The following is a 23,866-nucleotide window of genomic DNA, read 5'->3' as shown; positions in this document are numbered from 1 at the left end:
ACCGGAAACAAGTCCAGCCCCAACAGGAAATGGGAATCTGGTCTCCCGACAGGAAACAGGAAAGGAATTTGGGCCCAGACAGGAAACAGGGAAGGAATCCGGCCCCCGACAGGAAACGGGAAAGGAGGCGGAGCATAGACAGGAAACGGGGAAGGAGTCCGGGCCCAGACAGGAAATGGGAAAGGAATCTGGTCTCCCGACAGGAAACAGGAAAGGAATTTGGGCCCAGACAGGAAACAGGGAAGGAATCCGGCTCCCGACAGGAAACGGGAAAGGAGCTGGGGCCTAGACAAGAAACAGGAAAGGAATCCGGGCCCAGACAGGAAACGGGAAGGGAGTACGGCCCCCAACAGGAAACGGGAAAGGAGGCATGGCCTAGACAGGAAACAGGAAACAAGTCCAGCCCCAACAGGAAATGGGAAAGGAATCTGGGTCCCGACAGGAAACAGGGAAGTATTCAGCCCCCATAGGAAATGGGGAAGGAGGTATCCGGCCCCCGACAGGAAACAGGAAGGGAGTCCGGGCCCAGACAGGAAATGGGAAAGGAATCCAGGCTCGGACAGGATACAGGAAAGGAGGCGGGGCCTAGACAGGCAACAGGAAACAAGTCCAGCCCCAACAGGAAATGGGAATCTGGTCTCCCGACAGGAAACGGGAAAGGAGTTTGGGCCCCGACAGGAAACAGGAGGGGAGTCCGGGCCCAGACGGGAAATGGGAAAGGAATCCGGGCCCAGACAGGAAACAGGAAACAAGTGCAGCCCCAACAGGAAATGGGAAAGGAATCAGGTCTCCCGACAGGAAACAGGAAAGGAATTTGGGCCCAGAAAGGAAACAGGGAAGGAATCCGGCTCCCGACAGGAAACGGGAAAGGAGCTGGGGCCTAGACAAGAAACAGGAAAGGAATCCGGGCCCAGACAGGAAACGGGAAGGGAGTCCGGCCCCCAACAGGAAAGGAGGCGTGGCCTAGACAGGAAACAGGAAACAAGTCCAGCCCCAACAGGAAATGGGAAAGGAATCTGGGTCCCGACAGGAAACAGGGAAGTATTCAGCCCCCATAGGAAATGGGGAAGGAGGTATCCGGCCCCCGACAGGAAACAGGAAGGGAGTCCGGGCCCAGACAGGAAATGGGAAAGGAATCCAGGCTCGGACAGGATACAGGAAAGGAGGCGGGGCCTAGACAGGCAACAGGAAACAAGTCCAGCCCCAACAGGAAATGGGAATCTGGTCTCCCGACAGGAAACGGAAAAGGAGTTTGGGCCCCGACAGGAAACAGGAGGGGAGTCCGGGCCCAGACGGGAAATGGGAAAGGAATCCGGGCCCAGACAGGAAACAGGAAACAAGTGCAGCCCCAACAGGAAATGGGAAAGGAATCAGGTCTCCCGACAGGAAACAGGAAAGGAATTTGGGCCCAGAAAGGAAACAGGGAAGGAATCCGGCTCCCGACAGGAAACGGGAAAGGAGCTGGGGCCTAGACAAGAAACAGGAAAGGAATCCGGGCCCAGACAGGAAACGGGAAGGGAGTCCGGCCCCCAACAGGAAAGGAGGCGTGGCCTAGACAGGAAACAGGAAACAAGTCCAGCCCCAACAGGAAATGGGAAAGGAATCTGGGTCCCGACAGGAAACAGGGAAGTATTCGGTCCCCATAGGAAATGGGGAAGGAGGTATCCGGCCCCCGACAGGAAACAGGAAGGGAGTCCGGGCCCAGGCAGGAAATGGGAAAGGAATCCAGGCTCGGACAGGATACAGGAAAGGAGGCGGGGCCTAGACAGGAAACAGGAATCAAGTCCAGCCCCAACAGGAAATGAGAAAGGAATCTGGTCTCCCGACAGGAAACAGGGAAGGAATCCGGCTCCCGACAGGAAACGGGAAAGGAGCTGGGGCCTAGACAAGAAACAGGAAAGGAATCCGGGCCCAGACAGGAAACGGGGAACTATTCGGCCCCCGACAGGAAATGGGGAAGGAGGTGAGGGCCAGACAGGAAACAGGTAAGTATCCGGCCCCAGACAGGAAACAGGGAAGGAATCCCGCCCCCGACAGGAAACAGGAAAGGAGTTTGGGCCCCGACAGGAAACAGGAAGGGAGTCCGGGCCCAGACAGGAAACAGGAAAGGAAACCAGGCTCAGACAGGATATGGGAAAGGAGCTGGGGCCTAGACAAGAAACAGGAAAGGAATCCGGGCCCAGACAGGAAACAGGAAAGGAGGCGGGGCCTAGACAGGAAACAGGAAACAAGTCCGGCCCCAACAGGAAATGGGAAAGGAATCAGGTCTCCCGACAGGAAACAGGAAAGGAATTTGGGCCCAGAAAGGAAACAGGGAAGCAATCCGGCTCCCGACAGGAAACGGGAAAGGAGCTGGGGCCTAGACAAGATACAGGAAAGGAATCCGGGCCCAGACAGGAAACGGGAAGGGAGTCCGCCCCCAACAGGAAAGGAGGCATGGCCTAGACAGGAAACAGGAAACAAGTCCAGCCCCAACAGGAAATGGGAAAGGAATCTGGGTTCCAACAGGAAACGGGGAAGTATTCGGCCCCCAACAGGAAATGGGAAAGGAGGCGAGGCCCAGACAGGAATCGGGGAAGTATCCGGCCCCCGACAGGAAACAGGGAAGGAATCCGGCCCCCGACAGGAAACAGGAAAGGAGTTTGGGCCCCGACAGGAAACAGGAAGGGAGTCCGGGCCCAGACAGGAAAAAGGAAAGGAATCCAGGCTCAGACAGGATACGGGAAAGGAGCTGGGGCCTAGACAAGAAACAGGAAAGGAATCCGGGCCCAGACAGAAAACGGGGAGGGAGTCCGGCCCCCAACAGGAAACGGGAAAGGAGGCGGGGCCTAGACAGGAAACAGGAAACAAGTCCAGCCCCAACAGGAAATGGGAAAGGAATCTGGGCAGGAAACGGGGAGGTATTCGGCCCCTGACAGGAAACCGGAAGGGAATCCGGCCCCCGACAGGAAACGGGAAAGAAATCCGGGCCCAGACAGGAAACGGGGACGGAATATGGGCCCCGACAGGAAATGGGAAACAAGACCAGCCCCAACAGGAAATGGGAAAGGAATCCGGGCCCTGACAGGAAACAGGAAACAAGTCCAGCCCCGACAGGAAATGGGAAAGGAATCTGGGTCCCAACAGGAAACAGGGAAGTATTCGGCCCCCGACAGGAAATGGGGAAGGAGGCGAGTCTCAGACAGGAAACGGGGAAGTATCTGGCCCCAGACAGGAAACGGGAAAGAAATCCGGGCCCAGACAGGAAATGGGGACGGAATATGGGCCCCGACAGGAAATGGGAAACAAGTCCAGCCCCGACAGGAAATGGGAAAGGAATCTGGTCTACCGACAGGGAACAGGAAAGGAATTTGGGCCCAGACAGGAAACAGGGAAGGAATCCAGCACCCAACAGGAAATGGGAAAGGAGGCTGAGCATAGACAGGAAATGGGACAGGAATCCGGGCCCCGACAAGAAACGGGGAAGGAGGCAGGGCCGAGACAGGAAACGGGAAAGTATCCGGGCCCAGCAGGAAACGGGGAAGGAGCCCAGGCCCAGACAGGAAACGAGTCCGGGTCTCAACAGGAAACAAGCCCAGGCCCAGACAGGAAACGAGTCCGGGTCTCAACAGGAAACAAGCCCAGGCCCAGACAGGAAACGAGTCCGGGTCCCAGCTGGAAACGGGAAGAGCCAAGGCCCAGACAGGAAATGGAAAAGGAGCCCAAGCCCAGACAGGAAATGGGAAACAAGTCCACCCCCAACAGGAAATGGGGAAGGAATCTGGGCCCCGACAGGAACCAGGAAACAAGTCCAGCCCCAACAGGAAATGGGGAAGGAATCCGGGCCCAGACAGGAAACGGGGAAGTATCCGGGCCCAGACAGGAAATGGGAAGGAATATGGGCCCCAACACGAAACAAGTCCAGCCCCAACAGGAAATGGGGAAGGAATCCGGGCCCAGACAGGAAACGGGGAAGTATCCGGGCCCAGACAGGAAACGGGGAAGGAATCCGGGCCCAGACAGGAAACGGGGAAGTATCCGGGCCCAGACAGGAAATGGGAAAGGAATCTGGGCCTTGACAGGAAATGGGAAAGGAATCCGTGCCCCAACAGGAAATGGGGAAGGAATCCGGGTCCAGACAGGAAACGGGGAAGGAATCTGGGTCCAGAGAGGAAACGGGGAAGGAGGCGGGGCCTCGGCAGGAAGTGGGACAGGAAACGGGCCCCCGCACCTTGTAGGCCTCGTCGGTGGCGGTCTTCATCTTCTCGTTGACCCAACTCTTGAGTTCGTCCGAATCACGGAAGAACTGCTGGAGGTGGAAGGAGGCGGCAAGTTGCGCCCTGCGGCGGAGCGCCCTCTCGTGGAGGGCGTTGCGGCGGTTCAAGAGCTTAATAATAATAATAATAATAATAATAATAATAATAATAAATAGAGATTTTCCAGTCACCCATCTTAATAATAAATATAATATAATAAATAATTTTTAAAAATGTAATAGAACAAATAATAAATAATAAGAATAAACGTTTAAAAATTAAAAAAATTTAATTTCTAAATATATATCTTTATTGTGGCAGGTAGATAACGCGATAATTATAATAATTATAATTATAAATAATAATAAATAAAAACATGATAATAATAATATATTATTATTATCATACCAAGAACTAACTTAGTTGGTCTTTAAGGTGCTACTGGAAGGAATTTTTATATTTTAATAATAATATATAATAAATATAAAATAATAAATATAATAAACACAATAATGATAGATATAATATATAAATATATATATATCTTTATTGTAGCCCGTAGACCCACGAAACAGTTTCAACCATCTTAATAATTAATATAATAAAATAAATAATTTTTAAAAAATGTAATAGAACAAATAATAATAAATAATAATAAACATTAAAAAAATTGAAAAATGTAATTTATAAATATATATCTTTATTGCGGTAAGTAGATAACGTGATAATATAAATAATAATTAAAAAAATAAAAAGCATGATCATAATTATTATTATTATTATTATTATAAATAATAAATATAATAAACATAATAATGATAAATATAATATATAAATATATATATCTTTATTGTAGCCCGTAGACCCACAACAGTTTCAAGATAAAAAACACGATAATTATCATAATAATTATATATAATAAATATAAATAAATATAATAAACATAATATTTATTTAATAAACATAATATTGTGGCCCATAGACCCACAACACTGCTTCAAGATAATAATTGTAATAATAATCAACATAATAAGCATAATAATAATAATAATAAATATAATAAACATAAGAAGAAATATAATATATAAACATATATCTTTAATGCGGTCCGTTGATGATAGTAAATAATAATAATAATAATAATAATAATAATAATAATAATAATAATAATAATAATAATAATAAACACAAAAAAAACTTACCGCATCCCTCCGGCTCGAAACGTCTTCTTTGGCATAGTGATTATTCTGCATCAACTTGGTGGCAAATTCATCCAGGGCCTGCAAAATTTGAATTATTCAAAATATAACAACAAGAATAACAGGAATAATAACCACAATATTTACTATTTACACCCCTCCCGTTATTTAAAAAGGAAAGGAAAACAATTAAAATTGACACGATAAATTCTTACCGTGAAAATGGAAATTATTAAAATAGAAATTAAAAAACGGTTAAAATTGAAATGATCAATTCTTACCATGAAAATGATTAAAATGGACACCAAAATCAAAATGAAAATTAAAAAGGGAGGGGAAATGATTAAAATGGAAATGACTCAAAAATGATAACCATGAAAATTAAAATGGAAATGAACGTTGGAAATTATTAAAATGAAAATTATTAAAAATGGTAAATAAAGTGATTAACATTGAAATTACTCAAACGAAAATGAAATTACTGTTAACATCATGGGCATGAAAACGAAAACGAGGACCATGGAAATTCTGAAAATGGAAATGATTAAACCGAAATTATTAATAATTAATTAATTAATTAATTAATAATATAAATCATTATTAGTCCCCATCTCTCCCCCCCCAGCAACAAGTCGCTCCCACCGACGACAAAATGGGCATTATAATCATATTAGAATATAAATAATATAATATTATTAGTCATTAATTATTATCAATTTATTATTATTATTATTATTATTATTATTATTATTATTATTATTATTATTATTATTATATCTCCGCATTACTAAAATTAAAGGAATTACGGTGATTTTTTCCTCCTGGGCGCTGAGGGATTTCTCAAAATCTTCATGTTTTTTCAGCAGCGCTTCCACGCTGTCCAGGGAATCGCCCAGATCTTCGTTCAGCAGGAAGGCCTGGAAAAAAATTAAACAATTAATTAATTAAACAAACCATTAATTAATTAATTAAACAATTATCGATACTGCTTTTAATATTTTTAATATCATTATGTAGACTGTAATATTCTATATTTAATAGATGTTTAATATTCTTATGTGCAATATAATATTCTATATTTAATATATTTTAATATCATGATGTACAATATGACATTCTAGATTTAATATAATATGTTTAATATTATTATGTGCAATATAATTTCAATTCGATTTCTGGGCACTGCCTCGCAATTCCCGGCCCCACGGCTTAGGGGGTAGGGGTTAGAGTTTGGGGGTCAGGGTTAGAGGTTGGGGGTTAGGGTTAGGGGTCAGGCATTGGGGGTTAGGGGTTTGTGTTAGGGTTAGGGGTCAGGCATTGGGGGTCAGGGGTTTGTGTTAGGGTTAGGGGTCAGGCATTGGGGGTCAGGGGTTAGGGGTCAGGGGTTTGGGTTAGGGGTCAGGCCTTGGGGGTCAGGGGTTTGTGTTAGGGTTAGGGGTCAGGCATTGGGGGTCAGGGGTTTGTGTTAGGGGTCAGGCATTGGGGGTCAGGGGTTTGTGTTAGGGTTAGGGGTCAGGCATTGGGGGTCAGGGGTTTGTGTTAGGGTTAGGGGTCAGGCATTGGGGGTCAGGGGTTTGTGTTAGGGGTCAGGCATTGGGGGTCAGGGGTTTGTGTTTGGGTTAGGGGTCAGGCATTGGGGGTCAGGGATTTGTGTTAGAGTTAGGGGTCAGGCATTGGGGGTCAGGGGTTTGTGTTAGGGTTAGGGGTCAGGCATTGGGGGTCAGGGGTTAGGGGTCAGGGGTTTGGGTTAGGGGTCAGGCCTTGGGGGTCAGGGGTTTGTGTTAGGGTTAGGGGTCAGGCATTGGGGGTCAGGGGTTTGTGTTAGGGTTAGGGGTCAGGCATTGGGGGTCAGGGGTTTGTGTTAGGGGTCAGGCATTGGGGGTCAGGGGTTTGTGTTTGGGTTAGGGGTCAGGCATTGGGGGTCAGGGATTTGTGTTAGGGTTAGGGGTCAGGCATTGGGGGTCAGGGGTCAGGGTTAGGGGTCAGGCATTGGGGGTCAGGGGTCAGGGTTAGGGGTCAGGCATTGGGGGGCAGGGGTTTGTGTTAGGGGTCAGGCACTGGGGGTCAGGGGTTAGGGGTTAGGGTTAGGGGTCAGGCATTGGGGGTCAGGGGTTTGTGTTAGGGGTCAGGCATTGGGGTCAGGGGTTTGTGTTAGTGTTAGGGGTCAGGCATTGGGGGTTAGGGGTTAGGGTTAGGGGTCAGGCATTGGGGGTTAGGGGTCAGGGTTAGAGGTCAGGCCTTCGGGTTCCGGGTTCGAATCCGAGCCTCTCCAGCCCTAGAGACCCTCCTTCCTGGGACTCCAGTCTTCCGGAAGCTTCCGGGCTCCGGGTTCGAGCTCAGCCCTTAGGGGTCAGAGCTCAGCCCTTAGGGTTGCGGGTTCGAGTTAGAGCTCAGCCATTAGAGGTTAGAGGTTAGACCTTAGGGTTGCGGGTTCAAGTTAGAGCTCAGGCCTTAGGGGTCAGAGCTCAGGCCTTCGGGTTCCGGGTTCAAGTTAGAGCCTCTCCAGCCTTAGAGACCCTCCTTCTGGGACTCTGGCCTTCCGGAAGCTTCCGGACTCCGGGTTCGAGCTCAGGCCTTTGGGGTTCGGGTTCGAGTCAGAGCTCAGGGGTTAGGCCTTCGGGTTCCGGGTTCGAATCCGCATTAGAGACCCTCCTTCCCGGACTCTGGCCTTCCGGAAGCTTCCGGGTTCCGGGTTCGAGCTCAGGCCTTCGGGTTTCAGGTTCAACTCGGAGCTCAGGGGTTAGGCCTTCGGGTTCTGGGTTCGAATCCGAGCCTCTCCAGCCTTAGAGACCCTCCTTCCGGGCTTCCAGAAGCTTCCGGGCTCCGGGTTCGAGTCAGAGCTCAGGCCTTCGGGTTCCGGGTTCGAATCAGAGCCTCTCCAGCCTTAGAGACCCTCCTTCCCGGACTCTGGCCTTCCGGAAGCTTCCGGGTTCGAATCCGAGCCTCTCCGGCATTAGAGACCCTCCTTCCCGGACTCCGGGCTTCCGGGCTCCGGGTTCGAGTCAGAGCTCAGGCCTTAGGATTCCGGGTTCGAATCAGAGCCTCTCCAGCCTTAGAGACCCTCCTTCCCGGACTCTGGCCTTCCGGAAGCTTCCGGGTTCGAATCCGAGCCTCTCCGGCATTAGAGACCCTCCTTCCCGGACTCCGGGCTTCCGGGCTCCGGGTTCGAGTCAGAGCTCAGGCCTTAGGGTTCCGGGTTCGAATCCGAGCCTCTCCGGCCTTAGAGACCCTTCTCCCGGGACTCTGGCCTTCCGGAAGCTTCCGGGTTCGAATCTGAGCCTCTCCAGCCTTAGAGACCCTCCTTCCCGGGCTCTGGCCTTCCGGAAGCTTCCAGGCCCCGGGTTCGAGTCCTGACCTCCTGCTTGCTCATCCAGTTGTCGACTTGCTCGGTGTCCCGGTAGAAGAGCTGGAGGTCCATGCACTGTTCGTACTGCTGGCGACGGACTTCCCACAATTCCAAGAGGGCGGCTCTCTCCTCCGATAGGACGCTCAGCTGGGGGGCGGAGACAGGGAGAGGTCAGAGGTCGGGGAGGCGGGGAAACGAGAGAAAACGGGTTTTTCGGGGGGGGGGAATGTGGAAAATGAGATTTTAAATCCTGAACATTTCTCAATCATTTCCTAATCATTTCCCAATAATATTCTAATCATTTCCCAATAATATTCTAATCGTTTCCCAATAATATTCTAATCATTTCCCAAGAATATTCTAATCATTTCCCAATGGTTTCTCAATAATTTGTCAATAATTCCCTAACGATTTCTCAATAATTTTTCAATCATTTCCCCATAATTTCCCAATAATATTCTAATCATTTCCCAATGGTTTCTCAATAATTTGTCAATAATTCCCTAACGATTTCTCAATAATTTCCTCATGATTTCCCAATAATTTCCCAAGAATATTCTAATCATTTCCCAATGGTTTCTCAATAATTTGTCAATAATTCCCTAACGATTTCTCAATAATTTCCTCATGATTTCCCAATAATTTCCCAAGAATATTCTAATCATTTCCCAATGGTTTCTCAATAATTTGTCAATAATTCCCTAACGATTTCTCAATAATTTTTCAATCATTTCCCAATAATTTCCCAATAATATTCTAATCATTTCCCAATGGTTTCTCAATAATTTGTCAATAATTCCCTAACGATTTCTCAATAATTTCCTCATGATTTCCCAATAATTTCCCAATAATATTCTAATCATTTCCCAATGGTTTCTCAATAATTTGTCAATAATTCCCTAACGATTTCTCAATAATTTTTCAATCATTTCCCCATAATTTCCCAAGAATATTCTAATCATTTCCCAATGGTTTCTCAATAATTTGTCAATAATTCCCTAACGATTTCTCAAGAATTTCCTCATGATTTCCCAATAATTTCCCAATAATATTCTAATCATTTCCCAATGGTTTCTCAATAATTTGTCAATAATTCCCTAACGATTTCTCAATAATTTTTCAATCATTTCCCCATAATTTCCCAAGAATATTCTAATCATTTCCCAATGGTTTCTCAATAATTTGTCAATAATTCCCTAACGATTTCTCAAGAATTTCCTCATGATTTCCCAATAATTTCCCAAGAATATTCTAATCATTTCCCAATGGTTTCTCAATAATTTGTCAATAATTCCCTAACGATTTCTCAATAATTTCCTCATGATTTCCCAATAATTTCCCAATAATATTCTAATCATTTCCCAATGGTTTCTCAATAATTTGTCAATAATTCCCTAACGATTTCTCAAGAATTTCCCAAGAATTTCCCAATCATTTCCCAATAATATTCTAATCATTTCCCAATGGTTTCTCAATCATTTGTCAATAATTCCCTAACGATTTGTCAAGAATTTCCTCATGATTTTACAATAATTTCTCAATCGTTTCCCAATAATATTCTAATCATTTCCCAATAGTTTCTCAATAATTTGTCAATAATTCCCTAATGATTTCTCAAGAATTTCCTCATGATTTCCCAATAATTTCCCAAGAATATTCTAATCATTTCCCAATGGTTTCTCAATAATTTGTCAATAATTCCCTAATGATTTCTCAAGAATTTTCTAATGATTTCCCAATAATTTCTCAATAATTTCCCAATAATATTCTAATCATTTCCCCATGGTTTCTCAATAATTTGTCAATAATTCCCTAATGATTTCTCAAGAACTTTCTAATGACTTCCCAATAATTTCTCAATAACTTCCTAATCATTTCCCAATGATTTGTCAATAATTCCCTAATGAGTTCTCAAGAATTTTCTAATGACTTCCCAATAATTTCTCAATAACTTCCTCATCATTTCCCAATGATTTGTCAATAATTCCCTAATGATTTCTCAAGAATTTCCTAATCATTTCCCAGTAATTTCTCAATAACTTCCTAATCATTTCCCATTGATTTGTCAATAATTCCCTAACTATTTCTCAAGAATTTCCTCATGATTTCCCAATAATTTCTCAATAACCTCCTAATCATTTCCCAATGATTTGTCAATAATTCCCTAATGAGTTCTCAAGAATTTTCTAATGACTTCCCAATAATTTCTCAATAACTTCCTAATCATTTCCCAATGATTTGTCAATAATTCCCTAATGAGTTCTCAAGAATTTCCTAATGACTTCCCAATAATTTCTCAATAACTTCCTAATCATTTCCCAATAATTTCTCCACCATTTCCCAACCATTTCCTCAATCATTTGCCAATCATTTCCTAATAATTTCTCAGTAATTTCCTAATAACTTCCCAATAATTTCCCAATAATTTCCTCAATAATTTGCCAATCATTTCCTAATCATTTCCCAGTAATTTCTCAATAACTTCCTCATCATTTCCCAATAATTTCCCCACCATTTCCCAACCATATCCTCAATAATTTCCTAATCATTTCTCAGTAATTTCCTAATCATTTCTCAGTAATTTCCTAATCATTTCCTAATAATTTCTCAATTATTTACCAAGAATTTCTCAAGAATATTCTCTATAATTTCCAAATAATCTCCCAATGATTTCTCAATCATTTCCTAATCATTTCCCAGTAATTTCTCAATAACTTCCTGTGATGGGATGATTAGCTGCTTGTGCGTAAAATCGTGGTCCCTCAGAGTTTGTGCAACTCCACAAACCTCTGTGTGTGACAGAGCTCCTCAAACATGTCTGCCCTAGTCACTTGTAGATTCCGACAGTGGTTGTTTGCGGAAGCGCTTCCAGCATAGAAGCTCCTTAACGGAAACGCGTCTTCTGGACTCACGACGTGGCAGCTTCCGGCGAAGCATGGGTCTCCCTATGGGAGCTTCTGACACCTCCCCGCTGTTCTCGCTGGACGTGTCCCTGATCCCTCCCTCTTCCCTGCTAGTTCCTGCTTTAGCTGCTGCGTCTCTCTCCGCATTCATGAGACCTTCCTCCAGAGACCCCTCTCTCCCCCTGCTGGTCCCTGCTTTCGCTGCTGACTCCCTCCCAACCTCTGTGAGCCCTTCCACCACCTGTTCCTCCGATGGCAGTTCCCTGACATCCACCTCCCCTCCAGGGCCCCCTTCACCCCCGCCCATTCCCTCTCCTCTGGGCGGTGAGGAGGTAAAACCCCGAAAAGAATCCTCTTCATCTTCAGACGTCTCGAACATTTCCCTCCATCGGTCTTCGTTCCGGCTCGCTGAATCCTCCTCCTCGGAATCAGGGAACCCCTCCAACTCTTCTTCTTCGTCGGTGGTGGCAAAGTATTCCCTCCGGAACCTCGCCACGGGCTGAGGTTTACGTGGGAACCTCTGATGAAAAGTCTCTATTAAAACCTCGTCATCAACATCCTCTGCCATGACCCAGGTGTTTTCCGACTCTGGTTCCCCTTCCCACATTACCAAATACTCTACTTGATCTCCCTTCCACCTGGAATCGAGAATCTCCGCTACATGGTAGCTGTGTTCCCTCTCCTCCATTGCTGGTCCCCTAGTGACCCTCCCTTCTCTGTCCCCTTTATACGGTGACAGCAACGACCTGTGGAAAACTGGGTGCAGCTTCATGTGGTTCGGTAACCGGAGTCTGAAAGCCACTGGGTTGACCTGCTGCGTGACTTCAAATGGGCCCAGTCTTTTGGGTCTTAACTTCTTACAACCCCCTTTGAATGGTAACCCTTGGGTAGACAGCCACACCTGGTCCCCCACCCTAATGGTTTCACCTTCTCTTCTGTTTTTGTCTGCCTGCCTCTTATATTCCTCCTTGGCCCTGTTTAAGTTAAGTTGGAGCTGGCGATGGATCGCTTCCATTTCTTCTACGAACTGTTCTGCAGCTGGAACGCTCCAGTTCTCCCCTTCCCCCCCTGGGAAGGCTCGGGGATGGCACCCGTAATTAGCCAAAAAGGGGCTCATCCCCGTGGACACGTTCTCTGCATTGTTGTAGGCAAATTCTGCCAACGCCAGCTTCTCCACCCAATCATTCTCTCTGTCATTCACATAACACCTCAAATATTGCTGGAGGACGCCATTGGCTCTTTCCGCCTGCCCGTTGGTTTCAGGATGCCGGGCAGTTGAGAAATTAACCTCTACATGCAGTAAGCTCATGAGCTTCCTCCAGAACCTGGAAGTAAATTGTTTCCCTCGGTCTGAAACCACCCTCAAGGGGGCGCCATGCAACCTAAACACATTTTCTACAAACAATTTAGCGGTTTCTTCTGCCATGACCGCATGTGAGCAGGCTATAAAGTGGGCCATTTTGGTTAACAGGTCTACCACAACCATGATGGCTGCTTTCCCTCTGGACCTTGGCAGATCAGTCATAAAATCTATTGCCACTGTTTCCCATGGTCTTTCAGGTGTGGGTAGTGGTTCTAATAACCCTGCCGGTGCCCGCCTCTCCCCCTTGGCTCGCTGGCATTGGTTACACCCTCTCACATACTCCCGCACATCTTCCCTGACCTTGGGCCACCAAAATTCCCTGGTAACCAGCCACATGGTTTTGTGTTGTCCAAAATGCCCTGCTGTGGGGCTATCGTGCAGTTGCTTGAGTACCTTCTCCCTCAATTCCCCTTCCGGTATATATAACGCTCCCTTGTAATACAACGCCCCGTTTCTCTCCTCAAAACCCGCCGGTTTGTCTCCCTCCCTCCTGAGACCTCTGAGTTTGTCTTGGGTGTATTCATCATGCACCGTTCCCTCTACCAGTTCCCTTTGCCCCACCAATGCCGCCCCACACACCCAGCGGTCCTCTGGAATGACATGTGTTTCTTCTGGTGCTCCCTCCCCCTCCAAATATTCAGGTTTACGTGAGAGAGCGTCCGCCCTAACGTTCTCTGGGCCTGGCACGTAACAAATCTCAAAGTTAAATTTGGAGAACTCCTGGGCCCATCTCAACTGCCGTTGGTTGAGCACTCGGGCAGTTCTCCAATACTCTAGGTTCTTATGGTCTGTGCACACTTGCACCTTATGTTGTGCACCAATTAGCAGGTGCCTCCATCTCCCGAAAGCCTCATGAATAGCAAGAAGTTCTCGGTCGTACACCGTGTAGTTCCTCTCGGATTTGTTCAGCTTTCGCGAAAAAAAGGCACACGGTCGCCACTCTGACTCCTCTTTCCCTGGCTTCAGAAGAAGCACCGCCCCTATGGCTCTATCTGATGCATCTGTTTCGACTCTCATCTTTTTTTGTAAATCCACATGCAGAAGTTGTCCTTCAGAGGCGAAGGCCCTTTTCAGTTCCTCAAACGCTCGCTCCGCCTCCGCAGTCCAAACAAATTTCTTCTTACTGCTGAGACAGTCCGTAATGGGCGCCGTCAGGTGTGCAAAGTTTCGGATGAACTTACGATAAAAGTTTCCAAACCCTAGGAACCTCTGCACGTCCTTCTTGGTTTTGGGTGTTTTCCATTCCAGCACTGCCTGGACCTTGCCAGGATCCATGGCCAATCCCTTGTCTGACAGGCGGTACCCCAGGAATTCCACCTCCTTGGTATGAAACTGACACTTCTCCAGTTTCACCCACAGCCTGTTGGCTTGCAGCCTGCTCAACACTTCTCTGACGTCTCTCACATGCTGCTCCTCATTCTCCGAATACACCAACACGTCATCTAGGAAGGCCACGCAATTCTTGTAAAGCAAAGGCCCCAGTACGTGGTTCATAAACGATTGGAAGCACGCCGAGCCTGCTTGTAAGCCAAATGGCATCACGAGATATTCAAATGCCCCCAAAGGGGTGAACATGGTGGTTTTCCATTCATCCCCTTTCCTTATACGTATCAGGTTGTACGCCCCCCTTAGGTCCAGCTTTGTAAAAATCTTTCCCTTCCGCACCCTGGTCAAAATGTCGTCAATCCTGGGCATAGGGAAAGCCACTGGTTCTGTCACTGCATTTAACCCCCTAAAGTCACACACAAGTCTTGGCTTGTCCGTGTTTTTTTTATCCACAAAAAACACTGGGCTACCCCCCGCTGCTTTGGACTCTCTGATGAAGCCTCTCTTCAGGTTCTTGTCAATGAACTCTCGCAGCTCCTGCATTTCTCTGTCTGACATGGCATACAACTTGCCTACAGGAAGCTGTGCTCCAGGGAGTAAATTGATTTGACAGTCAAAGGGCCTATGCGGGGGTAGTTGGTCAGCTTCCTTCTCGCTGAACACGTCGCTGAGATCTGCGTATTGTGGTGGTACCTTCACCTTCTCCATTACTTCTGTCCCTGCTAGGGTGGCTTGGGCCCCTGCTGAACCCTTTCCCCCTTTGCAGTGTTCTAAGCAATGTGCTGAACCAAAGGAAACCACTCTCTGATGCCAGCCCACCAGCGTATCATGTAGCGCTAGCCAGCTCATTCCCAAAATAATGGGAGCGCCTCCCAAGGTGGCCACATTAAACGCTATCAGTTCTGTGTGCCTTGCCACCCTCATTATCATTGGGACGGTCTGCAAGCTGACTCCTCCTCCCAACAACTCCCTGCCATCGATCGTGGTCACCTGCAGGGGGTTGCTTAAAGGGATCGTCTGTATCTGGTGTTCAGCAGCAAACTCTTTGCTCATAAAATTGCAGGAGCTGCCTGAGTCCAACAGCGCCTTTATCTTTAAGGGGTGTCCATTTTGCAGCTCTAGCGACACTTCAACCACTAGAGCAGGTTGAGGAGCTTCTGGCATGGGCACTTTCACTGCTCTTTGGCCTGGCTGCTGTGCCCCGACTGTGGCAACCAGGCGTTGGCTTTTACCTGCTCCGGTTCTCCCTGCTCTCTTCCCTCAACAGCTCCCACCATCCCTTGCCATTCCTTCCTCTGGGGGCAGACTCTGGCAAAGTGGCCTGGCTGTTGGCAGAGATAGCATTTCCGGGCGCCTTTTCCCTCCTTCTTTGCCCCCTCACTGGGCTTTGAAACTGCGCGCGCGCGCGCTGTTCCGATTTCCATCGGCTCTGCCGGCGGGAAAGCTGTCTCTGGAATCTCAGGAATGCGGAACTCCTTCCAGCGTTCCCTCTTCCCTTCCCGCCTCTCCAAACCTCTCGCCTCCTGGCGCGCTCCTATGGTCAGCACAGATTTAGTCAGCTGATCCATGGAATCCGCCCTAGGACCCCGGGACAATTCGTCTTTCACAGCCGAAGCCAGGCCTTCTTCAAATAGCATTTGAATGGGTGCCGCCGATAAGTCCCACCCCAATCTGTGAACCAGCATAGTGAACTCAGTCCAGTACTCACGGACAGATCGGCTTCCCTGCTTGCAAGCCATTAGCTGTCTGCGCACCACTCCCTCCTCAATATCGCTGGAAAACATGAGATCCATTGCGCGAAAGAACTTCATCGTGTCCTTTAGGACGTCATTGTGCGTTGCCATCAGGGGTCGAACCCAGTCCCTCGCCCCCCTCTCAAGATGCCCAATCACGAAAGCAACTCGCGATTCCTCATCAGGGAATTCATCAAACTGCACATTAAGGGCATATTGCATCTCTGTCCTAAAGGCATGGTAGTCCTTGGGGTCCCCCCCAAATTTCTGCACCAATCCTGGTACCTTTCTGTTGAACTGGGTGGCTCTCCCCTTCTTGTCTGCATCCTGAGCCCTTCTCTCCTCAAGCCTAGCCGTCTGCAGCGCCAATTGGATTTCCAACGCTCGGTACCTTTCTTCCAAGCTTGGACCCGCTCCAACTCCTGCCTCTCCGACTCCGGCTGGGTCGCTCATGATGCCTTCTCCTGCACAGGCAGCTTACAAAGACTGTCGGAATGCTGTGATGGGATGATTAGCTGCTTGTGCGTAAAATCGTGGTCCCTCAGAGTTTGTGCAACTCCACAAACCTCTGTGTGTGACAGAGCTCCTCAAACATGTCTGCCCTAGTCACTTGTAGATTCCGACAGTGGTTGTTTGCGGAAGCGCTTCCAGCATAGAAGCTCCTTAACGGAAACGCGTCTTCTGGACTCACGACGTGGCAGCTTCCGGCGAAGCATGGGTCTCCCTATGGGAGCTTCTGACACCTCCCCGCTGTTCTCGCTGGACGTGTCCCTGAGCCCTCCCTCTTCCCTGCTAGTTCCTGCTTTAGCTGCTGCGTCTCTCTCCGCATTCATGAGACCTTCCTCCAGAGACCCATCTCTCCCCCTGCTGGTCCCTGCTTTCGCTGCTGACTCCCTCCCAACCTCTGTGAGCCCTTCCACCACCTGTTCCTCCGATGGCAGTTCCCTGACACTTCCTAATCATTTCCCAATAATTTCTCCACCATTTCCCAACCATTTCCTCAATCATTTCCTAATCATTTCTCAGTAATTTCCTAATCATTTCCTAATAATTTCTCAATTATTTACCAAGAATTTCTCAACAATATTCTCAATAATTTCCAAATAATCTCCCAACAATTTCTCAATCATTTCCTAATCGTTTCCCAGTAATTTCTCAATAACTTCCTAATCATTTCCCAATAATTTCTCCACCATTTCCCAACCATTTCCTCAATCATTTCCTAATAATTTCTCAGTAATTTCCTAATCATTTCTCAAGAATTTCCTCATGATTTCTCAATAATTTCCCAATAATATTCTAATCATTTCCCAATGGTTTCTCAATAATTTGTCAATAATTCCCTAACGATTTCTCAAGAATTTCCTCATGATTTCCCAATAATTTCTCATCTTCCCTAATTCTCATTATTTTATTATTACCCTGACCCCTAACCCCCAATGCCTGACCCCTAACCCCCAATGCCTGACCCCTAACCCCCAATGCCTGACCTCTAACACCAACCCCTAACCCCCAATGCCTGACCTCTAACCCTAACCCCTAACCCCCAATGCCTGACCCCTAACCCTAACCCCTAACCCCCAATGCCTGACCTCCAACCCTAACACAAACCCCTGACCCCCAATGCCTGACCCCTAACCCTAACCCCTAACCCCCAATGCCTGACCTCTAACACCAACCCCTAACCCCCAATGCCTGACCCCTAACCCCCAATGCCTGACCCCTAACCCTAACCCCTAACCCCCAATGCCTGACCTCCAACCCTAACACAAACCCCTGACCCCCAATGCCTGACCCCTAACCCTAACACAAACCCCTGACCCACAATGCCTGACCCCTAACCCTAACCCCTAACCCCCAATGACTGACCTCTAACACAAACCCCTAACCCCCAATGCCTGACCCCTAACCCTAACACAAACCCCTAACCCCCAATGCCTGACCCCTAACCCTGATCTCTAACCCCCAACCCCTATGCCTGACCCCTAACCCTAACACAAACCCCTGACCCCCAATGCCTGACCCCTAACCCTAACACAAACCCCCAACCCCCAATGCCTGACCTCTAACCCTGACCCCTAACCCCCAATGCCTGACCTCTAACCCTAACCCTAACCCCCAATGCCTGACCTCTAACCCTGACCCCTAACCCGCACCCGAACCCTAAGGCCTGACCTCTAACCCTAACCTAATTTCCCAATAATTTCCCAATTATTTCTCAATAATTTTCCAAAAATTTCCCAAGAATTTCTCCATAATTTCCCAATAATTTCTCAATACTATTCTAATAATTTCCCAGTGATTTCCCAATAATTTCTCAATGATTTCCCAATAATTTCCCAATAATTTCCTAATAATTTCTCAATAATTTCCTAATAATTTCTCAATGATTTCCCAATAATTTCTCAATAATTTCCTATTAATTTCCTAATAGTTTCCCAATAATTCACTAATAATTTCCTAATAATTCCCTAATAATTTCCCAACAATTCCCTAATAATTTATCAACAATTCCCTAATAATTCCCTAATAATTCCCCAACAATTCCCTAATAATTTCCCAACAATTCCCTAATAATTTCCCAATAATTTCCCAATAATTCCCTAATAATTTCCCAATAATTCCCTAATAATTTCCTAACAATTCCCTAATAATTTCCCAATAATTTCCAGATAATTTCCCAATAATTCCCTAATAATTTAACCCTTACCTTCTCTCTCACTTCCGCAGAAGCATAATGTCCGGCTGCAAGGAGGGCAATTCCCTAATAATTTCCCAACAATTCCCTAATAATTCCCTAATAATTTCCCAACAATTCCCTAATAATTCCCTAAAGATTTCTAAATAATTTCATAATATTTTCCCAATAATTTCCTAATAATTTACCAATAATTCCCTAATAATTTCCTAATAATTTAACCCTTACCTTCTCTCTCACTTCCGCAGAAGCATAATGTCTGGCTGCAAGGAGGGCTTGGCCCGATTCGTCGGCCGACTTGAAACTATCTTCGTGGGCATCAATTTCTCCCTGCGGGGGGGGGGGGGAATTGATTTATTAAATTTAATCAAATTAATCAGGTAATGAACAGCAATAAAATAAATGGATGAGCTGGAAGGATTGTAAGTGACAGGTTATCCTGGAGAAATTTAATACAATATTTTGAATAAATAATAAAGAATTAAATCGAAAAATTGTAACGTAAAATTAAATTCAATAAACGTCATTTAAAAATGGATAAAAATCAAATTCAACCAATGTCATTTAAACGTGAATAAAAATTAAATTTAATGAAAGATATTTTCAAATACATAAAAATTAAATGTAACAAATGTCATTTGAAAGGCATAGAAGTTAAATGTAACAAACGCAATTTAAAAATGAATAAAAATCAAATTCAAGAAACGTCGTTTAAAAATGGATAAAAATCAAATTCGAGAACGGTCATTTGAAAATGGATAAAAATCCAATTTAATAAATGTCATTTTAAAGTACATAAAAATTAAATGTAACAAATGTCATTTAAAGATGCATAAAGGTTAAATGTAATTAGTGATTTAAAAATGCATAAAAGTTAAAGTTAATAAATGTCATTTAAAAATGGATAAAAATCAATTTCAGGAAACGTTTAAAAATGGATAAGAATCAAATTCGAGAAAGGTCATTTAAAAATGTATAAAAATCCAATTTAATAAATGTCAATTTCAAATACATAAAAATTAAATGTAACAAATGTCATTTAAAGATGCATAAAGGTTAAATTTAATTAGTGATTTAAAAATGCATAAAAGTTAAATTTAATGTCATTTGAAAATGAATAAAAATCAAATTCAACAGATGTCATTTAAAAATGGATAAAAATTAAACGTAACAAATGCCATTTAAAAATGGACAAAATCAAATTCAGGAAAGGTCATTTAAAAATGGATAAAAATCAAATTCAATAAAGGCCATTTAAAAGGAATAAAAATTCATTTAAAAATGAATAAAAAATAAATTTAATAAATGTCATTTAAAAATACATAAAGATTAAATTGAATGTCATTTAAAAAGGCATAAAAAATAATTTCAATGTCATGTAAAAATTAATAAAATTGGATTTGCTGACGCCGAAAAAATATTAACCTTGTGTTCTTGATGACGGTCAAGAAGAGCTTCGGCCCCGGCGACATCGTTAGCAAGTTCGTCAGCGTTGATCAAAGCCTTCATTTCGGTGACCCAGCTGGTGAGATCGCGGAAATCGGCCAGGAATCGCTGGAGGCTTTGGGGGGCAATTTTTTTTGGGGGGGGGAATAGAATAATTTAATAATAATAATAATAATAATAATAATAATAATAATAATAATAATAATAATAAATAATTATAATAGAATATGATATAATATAAAAGGAAAGAAACCAAAGCAATCCAAATAAATTAATTAAAGTCACTAAAGTAATAGAATTCATTAATAAAAATGAAGTTCATTGATAAAAGGAAAGAAACCAAAGAAACTTTGAATGAATTAATTAAATGAATCCCAAAAAATTTAATTTAATTTAATTTAATTTAATTTAATTTAAATTAAAAAAATTAAAAATTAAAAAAATTAAAAATTAATTTAATTTAAATTAGATTTAAAAAATTAAAAATTAAAATAGAATTTAAAAACTGATTTAATTAAATTTAAAAAAGTAAAAAAGTAAAAAATTAATTTAATTAAATTTAAAAAAGTAAAAACTAAAAAAGAATTTAAAAATTAATTCAATTAAATTTAAAAAAGTAAAAATTAAAAAAGAATTTAAAAATTCAACTAAATTTAAAAAAGTAAAAATTAAAAAAGTAAAAAATGAATTTAATTAAATTTTAAAAAGTAACAATTAAAAAAAGTAAAAAATGAATTTAATTAAAATGAATTAAAATTAATTAAAAAATGTGTTAATTAATTAAAAAAAAAGATTTACTGCCAAGTCGGAAAACAAGTTTAGAAAACGGGGCCGGCGCCCCCTCACCGGTAGGAGTCGTTCAGGTGGGCGTGCCTCTCGGCGGCCCGGGTGCGAATCTGCTCCCAGTTGGCCACCAGTTCCTCCCTTTTCACGTGGATCTGGGGGGCGCTGGGGGGGTGGGACTGCTGGAGGCGGTCGGCTTCGGCGCCCAGAGCCTTGACCTGGGGGGCGGGATAGAGGGGGGAGAATGAAGTCTTTCCTTCCCTCTATTTCCTTCCTTCCTTCCTTCCTTCCTTCCTTCCTTCTCTCCGTCTCCTTCCTTCCTTCCTTCCTTCCTTCCTTCCTCCCCTCCTTTCCTTTCTTTCCTCCCTCCCTCCCTCCCTCTCTCCCTCCATTTCCTTCCTTCCTTCCTTCCTTCCTTCCTTCCTTCCTTCCTTCCCTCCTTCTTTGATTTCCTTTCTTTCCTCCCTCCTTCCCTCCCTTCCTCTATTTCCTTCCTTCCTTCCTTCCTTCCTTCCTTCCTTCCTTCCTTCCTTCCTTCCTCCCTCCCCTCTTTCTTTCCTTTCCTTCCTCCCTTCCTGCCTCTTTCCCTCCCTCCCTTCCTTGCTTCCTTCTACCTTTCTTCCCCCTCCCTCCCACTCCTTCCTTCCTTCCTTCCTCCCTCTCCTCCCTTCCTCCCTCTCTCCTTCCTTCCTTCCTTTCTTCCCTGCTCCTGTTTCCTCTTTCTTCCCCTCCTCCCTCCCTCCCTCCTTCCTTCCTAGCCCCGCCCATCCTTCCCGATTGGTCCAACCGCCCGCCGGCCCCGCCCACCTTGTCCTCCAGGGCGGCCAGATCCCGCTCCAGCCCCTCGTGTTTGCGCAGGAGAGCCTGGACGCCGGCCAGATCCCTTCTTTCCCCCCTTCCTTCCTCCTTCCCTTCCTTCCTCCCCCCTTCTCTCCGTCTCCTTCCTTCCTTCCTTCCTTCCTTCCTTCCTTCCTCCCCTCCTTCTTTCCTTTCCTTTCTTCCCTCCCTCCTTCCCTCCCTCTATTTCCTTCCTTCCTTCCTTCCTTCCTTCCTTCCTTCCTTCCCTCCCTCCTTCCTTCCTTCCTTCCTTCCTTCCTTCCTTCCTTCTCTCCGTCTTTCCTTCCTTCCTTCCTCCCCTCCTTTCCTTTCCTCCCTCCCTCCCTCCTTCCCTCTCTCCATCCATTTCCTTCCTTCCTTCCTTCCTTCCTTCCTTCCTTCCTCCCCTCCTTCTTTCCTTTCCTTTCTTTCCTCCCTCCTTCCCTCCCTTCCTCTATTTCCTTCCTTCCTTCCTTCCTTCCTTCCTTCCTTCCTTCCTCTCTCCTTCCTTCTTTCCTTCCTTCCTTCCTTCCTTCCTTCCTCCCTCCCCTCTTTCTTTCCTTTCCTTTCTCCCTTCCTCCCTCTTTCCCTCCCTCCCTTCCTTGCTTCCTTCTACCTTTCTTCCCCCTCCCTCCCACTCCTTCCTTCCTTCCTTCCTCCCTCTCCTCCCTTCCTCCCTCTCTCCTTCCTTCCTTCCTTTCTTCCCTGCTCCTGTTTCCTCTTTCTTCCCCTCCTCCCTCCCTCCCTCCTTCCTTCCTAGCCCCGCCCATCCTTCCCGATTGGTCCAACCGCCCGCCGGCCCCGCCCACCTTGTCCTCCAGGGCGGCCAGATCCCGCTCCAGCCCCTCGTGTTTGCGCAGGAGAGCCTGGACGCCGGCCAGATCCCTTCTTTTCCCCCTTCCTTCCTCCTTCCCTTCCTTCCTCCCCCCTTCTCTCCGTCTCCTTCCTTCTTTCCTTCCTTCCTTCCTTCCTTCCTCCCTCCCCTCCTTCTTTCCTTTCCTTTCTTTCCTCTCTCCTTCCCTCCCTCCCTCCCTATATTTCCTTCCTTCCTTCCTTCCTTCCTTCCCCCTTCTCTCCGTCTTTCCTTCCTCTCTCCTTCCTTCCTTCCTTCCTTCCCCCCTTCTCTCCGTCTCCTTCCTTCCTTCCTTCCTTCCTTCCTTCCTTCCTCTCTCCTTCCTTCCTTCCTCCCCTCCTTCTTTCCTTTCCTCCTTTCCTCCCTTTCCTCCCTCCCTCCTTCCCTCCATTTCCTTCCTTCCTTCCTCCCTCCCTCCCTCTTTCCTTCCTTCCCTCCGTCCCTCCTTCTCTCCCTCCTTCCTTCCCTCCTTCCTCCTCTCTCCTTCCTTCCTTCCTTCCTCCCTCCCCTCCTTTTTTCCTTCCTTCCTTCCTAGCCCCGCCCCTCGTCCCCGATTGGTCCAACCGCCCGCCGGCCACGCCCACCTTGTCCTCTAGGGCGGCCAGATCCCGCTCCAGCCCCTCGTGTTTGCGCAGGAGAGCCTGAACGCCGGCCAGATCCCGTCCGAAATCGTCGGACGCCATGAGTTGCTCCTTTTCCTTGATCCAGCTGATCGTTTCGTCGACGTCTCTGCGGGAAGAGAATAGAAAAAATAATAATAATTATAAATGATTATAATTATAATACGAAAGAAAATGGAAGAGGAGAAAAGGGGGGGAAATGAAATTAAAATGAAATTCAAAAGGAAACGAAATGAATTTCAATGAAATGAAATGAATTTAATTTAAATGAAATGAAATCTAAATTAAATTAAAAAAGGAAAATAAATTGAAATGAAATGAAATGAAAGGCAATAAATTGAAATAAAATAAAATAAAATGCAAGAAACTAAACTAAACTAAAATAAATCAAAATAAAATGAATTGAAATAAAATAAAATAAAATGAATTAAAATAAAATAAAATAAAATGCAATAAACTAAACTAAAATAAAATGAATCGAAATAAAATAAAATAAATTGAAATAAAATAAAATAAAATGAATTGAAATAAAACAAAATGAATTG

General features: G+C 45.2%; 1 protein-coding gene across 1 annotated transcript in view; it reads right to left on the bottom strand.

The window, feature by feature from the left end:
* The window catches only part of LOC308579549 (spectrin alpha chain, non-erythrocytic 1-like), a gene marked incomplete at its 5' end in the record, with an annotated part of 132,418 nt that extends 108,988 nt beyond the window's left edge, over positions 1-23,430 (bottom strand). Inside the window, 9 exons of the mRNA XM_081214111.1 lie at positions 4,211-4,366; positions 5,438-5,515; positions 6,241-6,351; positions 8,790-8,927; positions 19,032-19,133; positions 20,229-20,364; positions 21,096-21,250; positions 21,840-21,998; positions 23,286-23,430. Coding sequence (XP_081070237.1) covers positions 4,211-4,366; positions 5,438-5,515; positions 6,241-6,351; positions 8,790-8,927; positions 19,032-19,133; positions 20,229-20,364; positions 21,096-21,250; positions 21,840-21,998; positions 23,286-23,430 — 1,180 coding nt within the window. The remainder of the gene's footprint in view (positions 1-4,210; positions 4,367-5,437; positions 5,516-6,240; positions 6,352-8,789; positions 8,928-19,031; positions 19,134-20,228; positions 20,365-21,095; positions 21,251-21,839; positions 21,999-23,285) is intronic.
* Positions 23,431-23,866: the final 436 nt, after the last annotated feature.

Source organism: Podarcis bocagei (assembly GCF_964188305.1).
Source record: "Podarcis bocagei genome assembly, contig: HAP1_SCAFFOLD_175, whole genome shotgun sequence".
Lineage (NCBI taxonomy): Eukaryota > Metazoa > Chordata > Lepidosauria > Squamata > Lacertidae > Podarcis > Podarcis bocagei.
The sequence above is the reverse complement of the archived record's forward strand: the minus strand, read 5'-3'. Positions and strand labels throughout refer to the sequence as shown.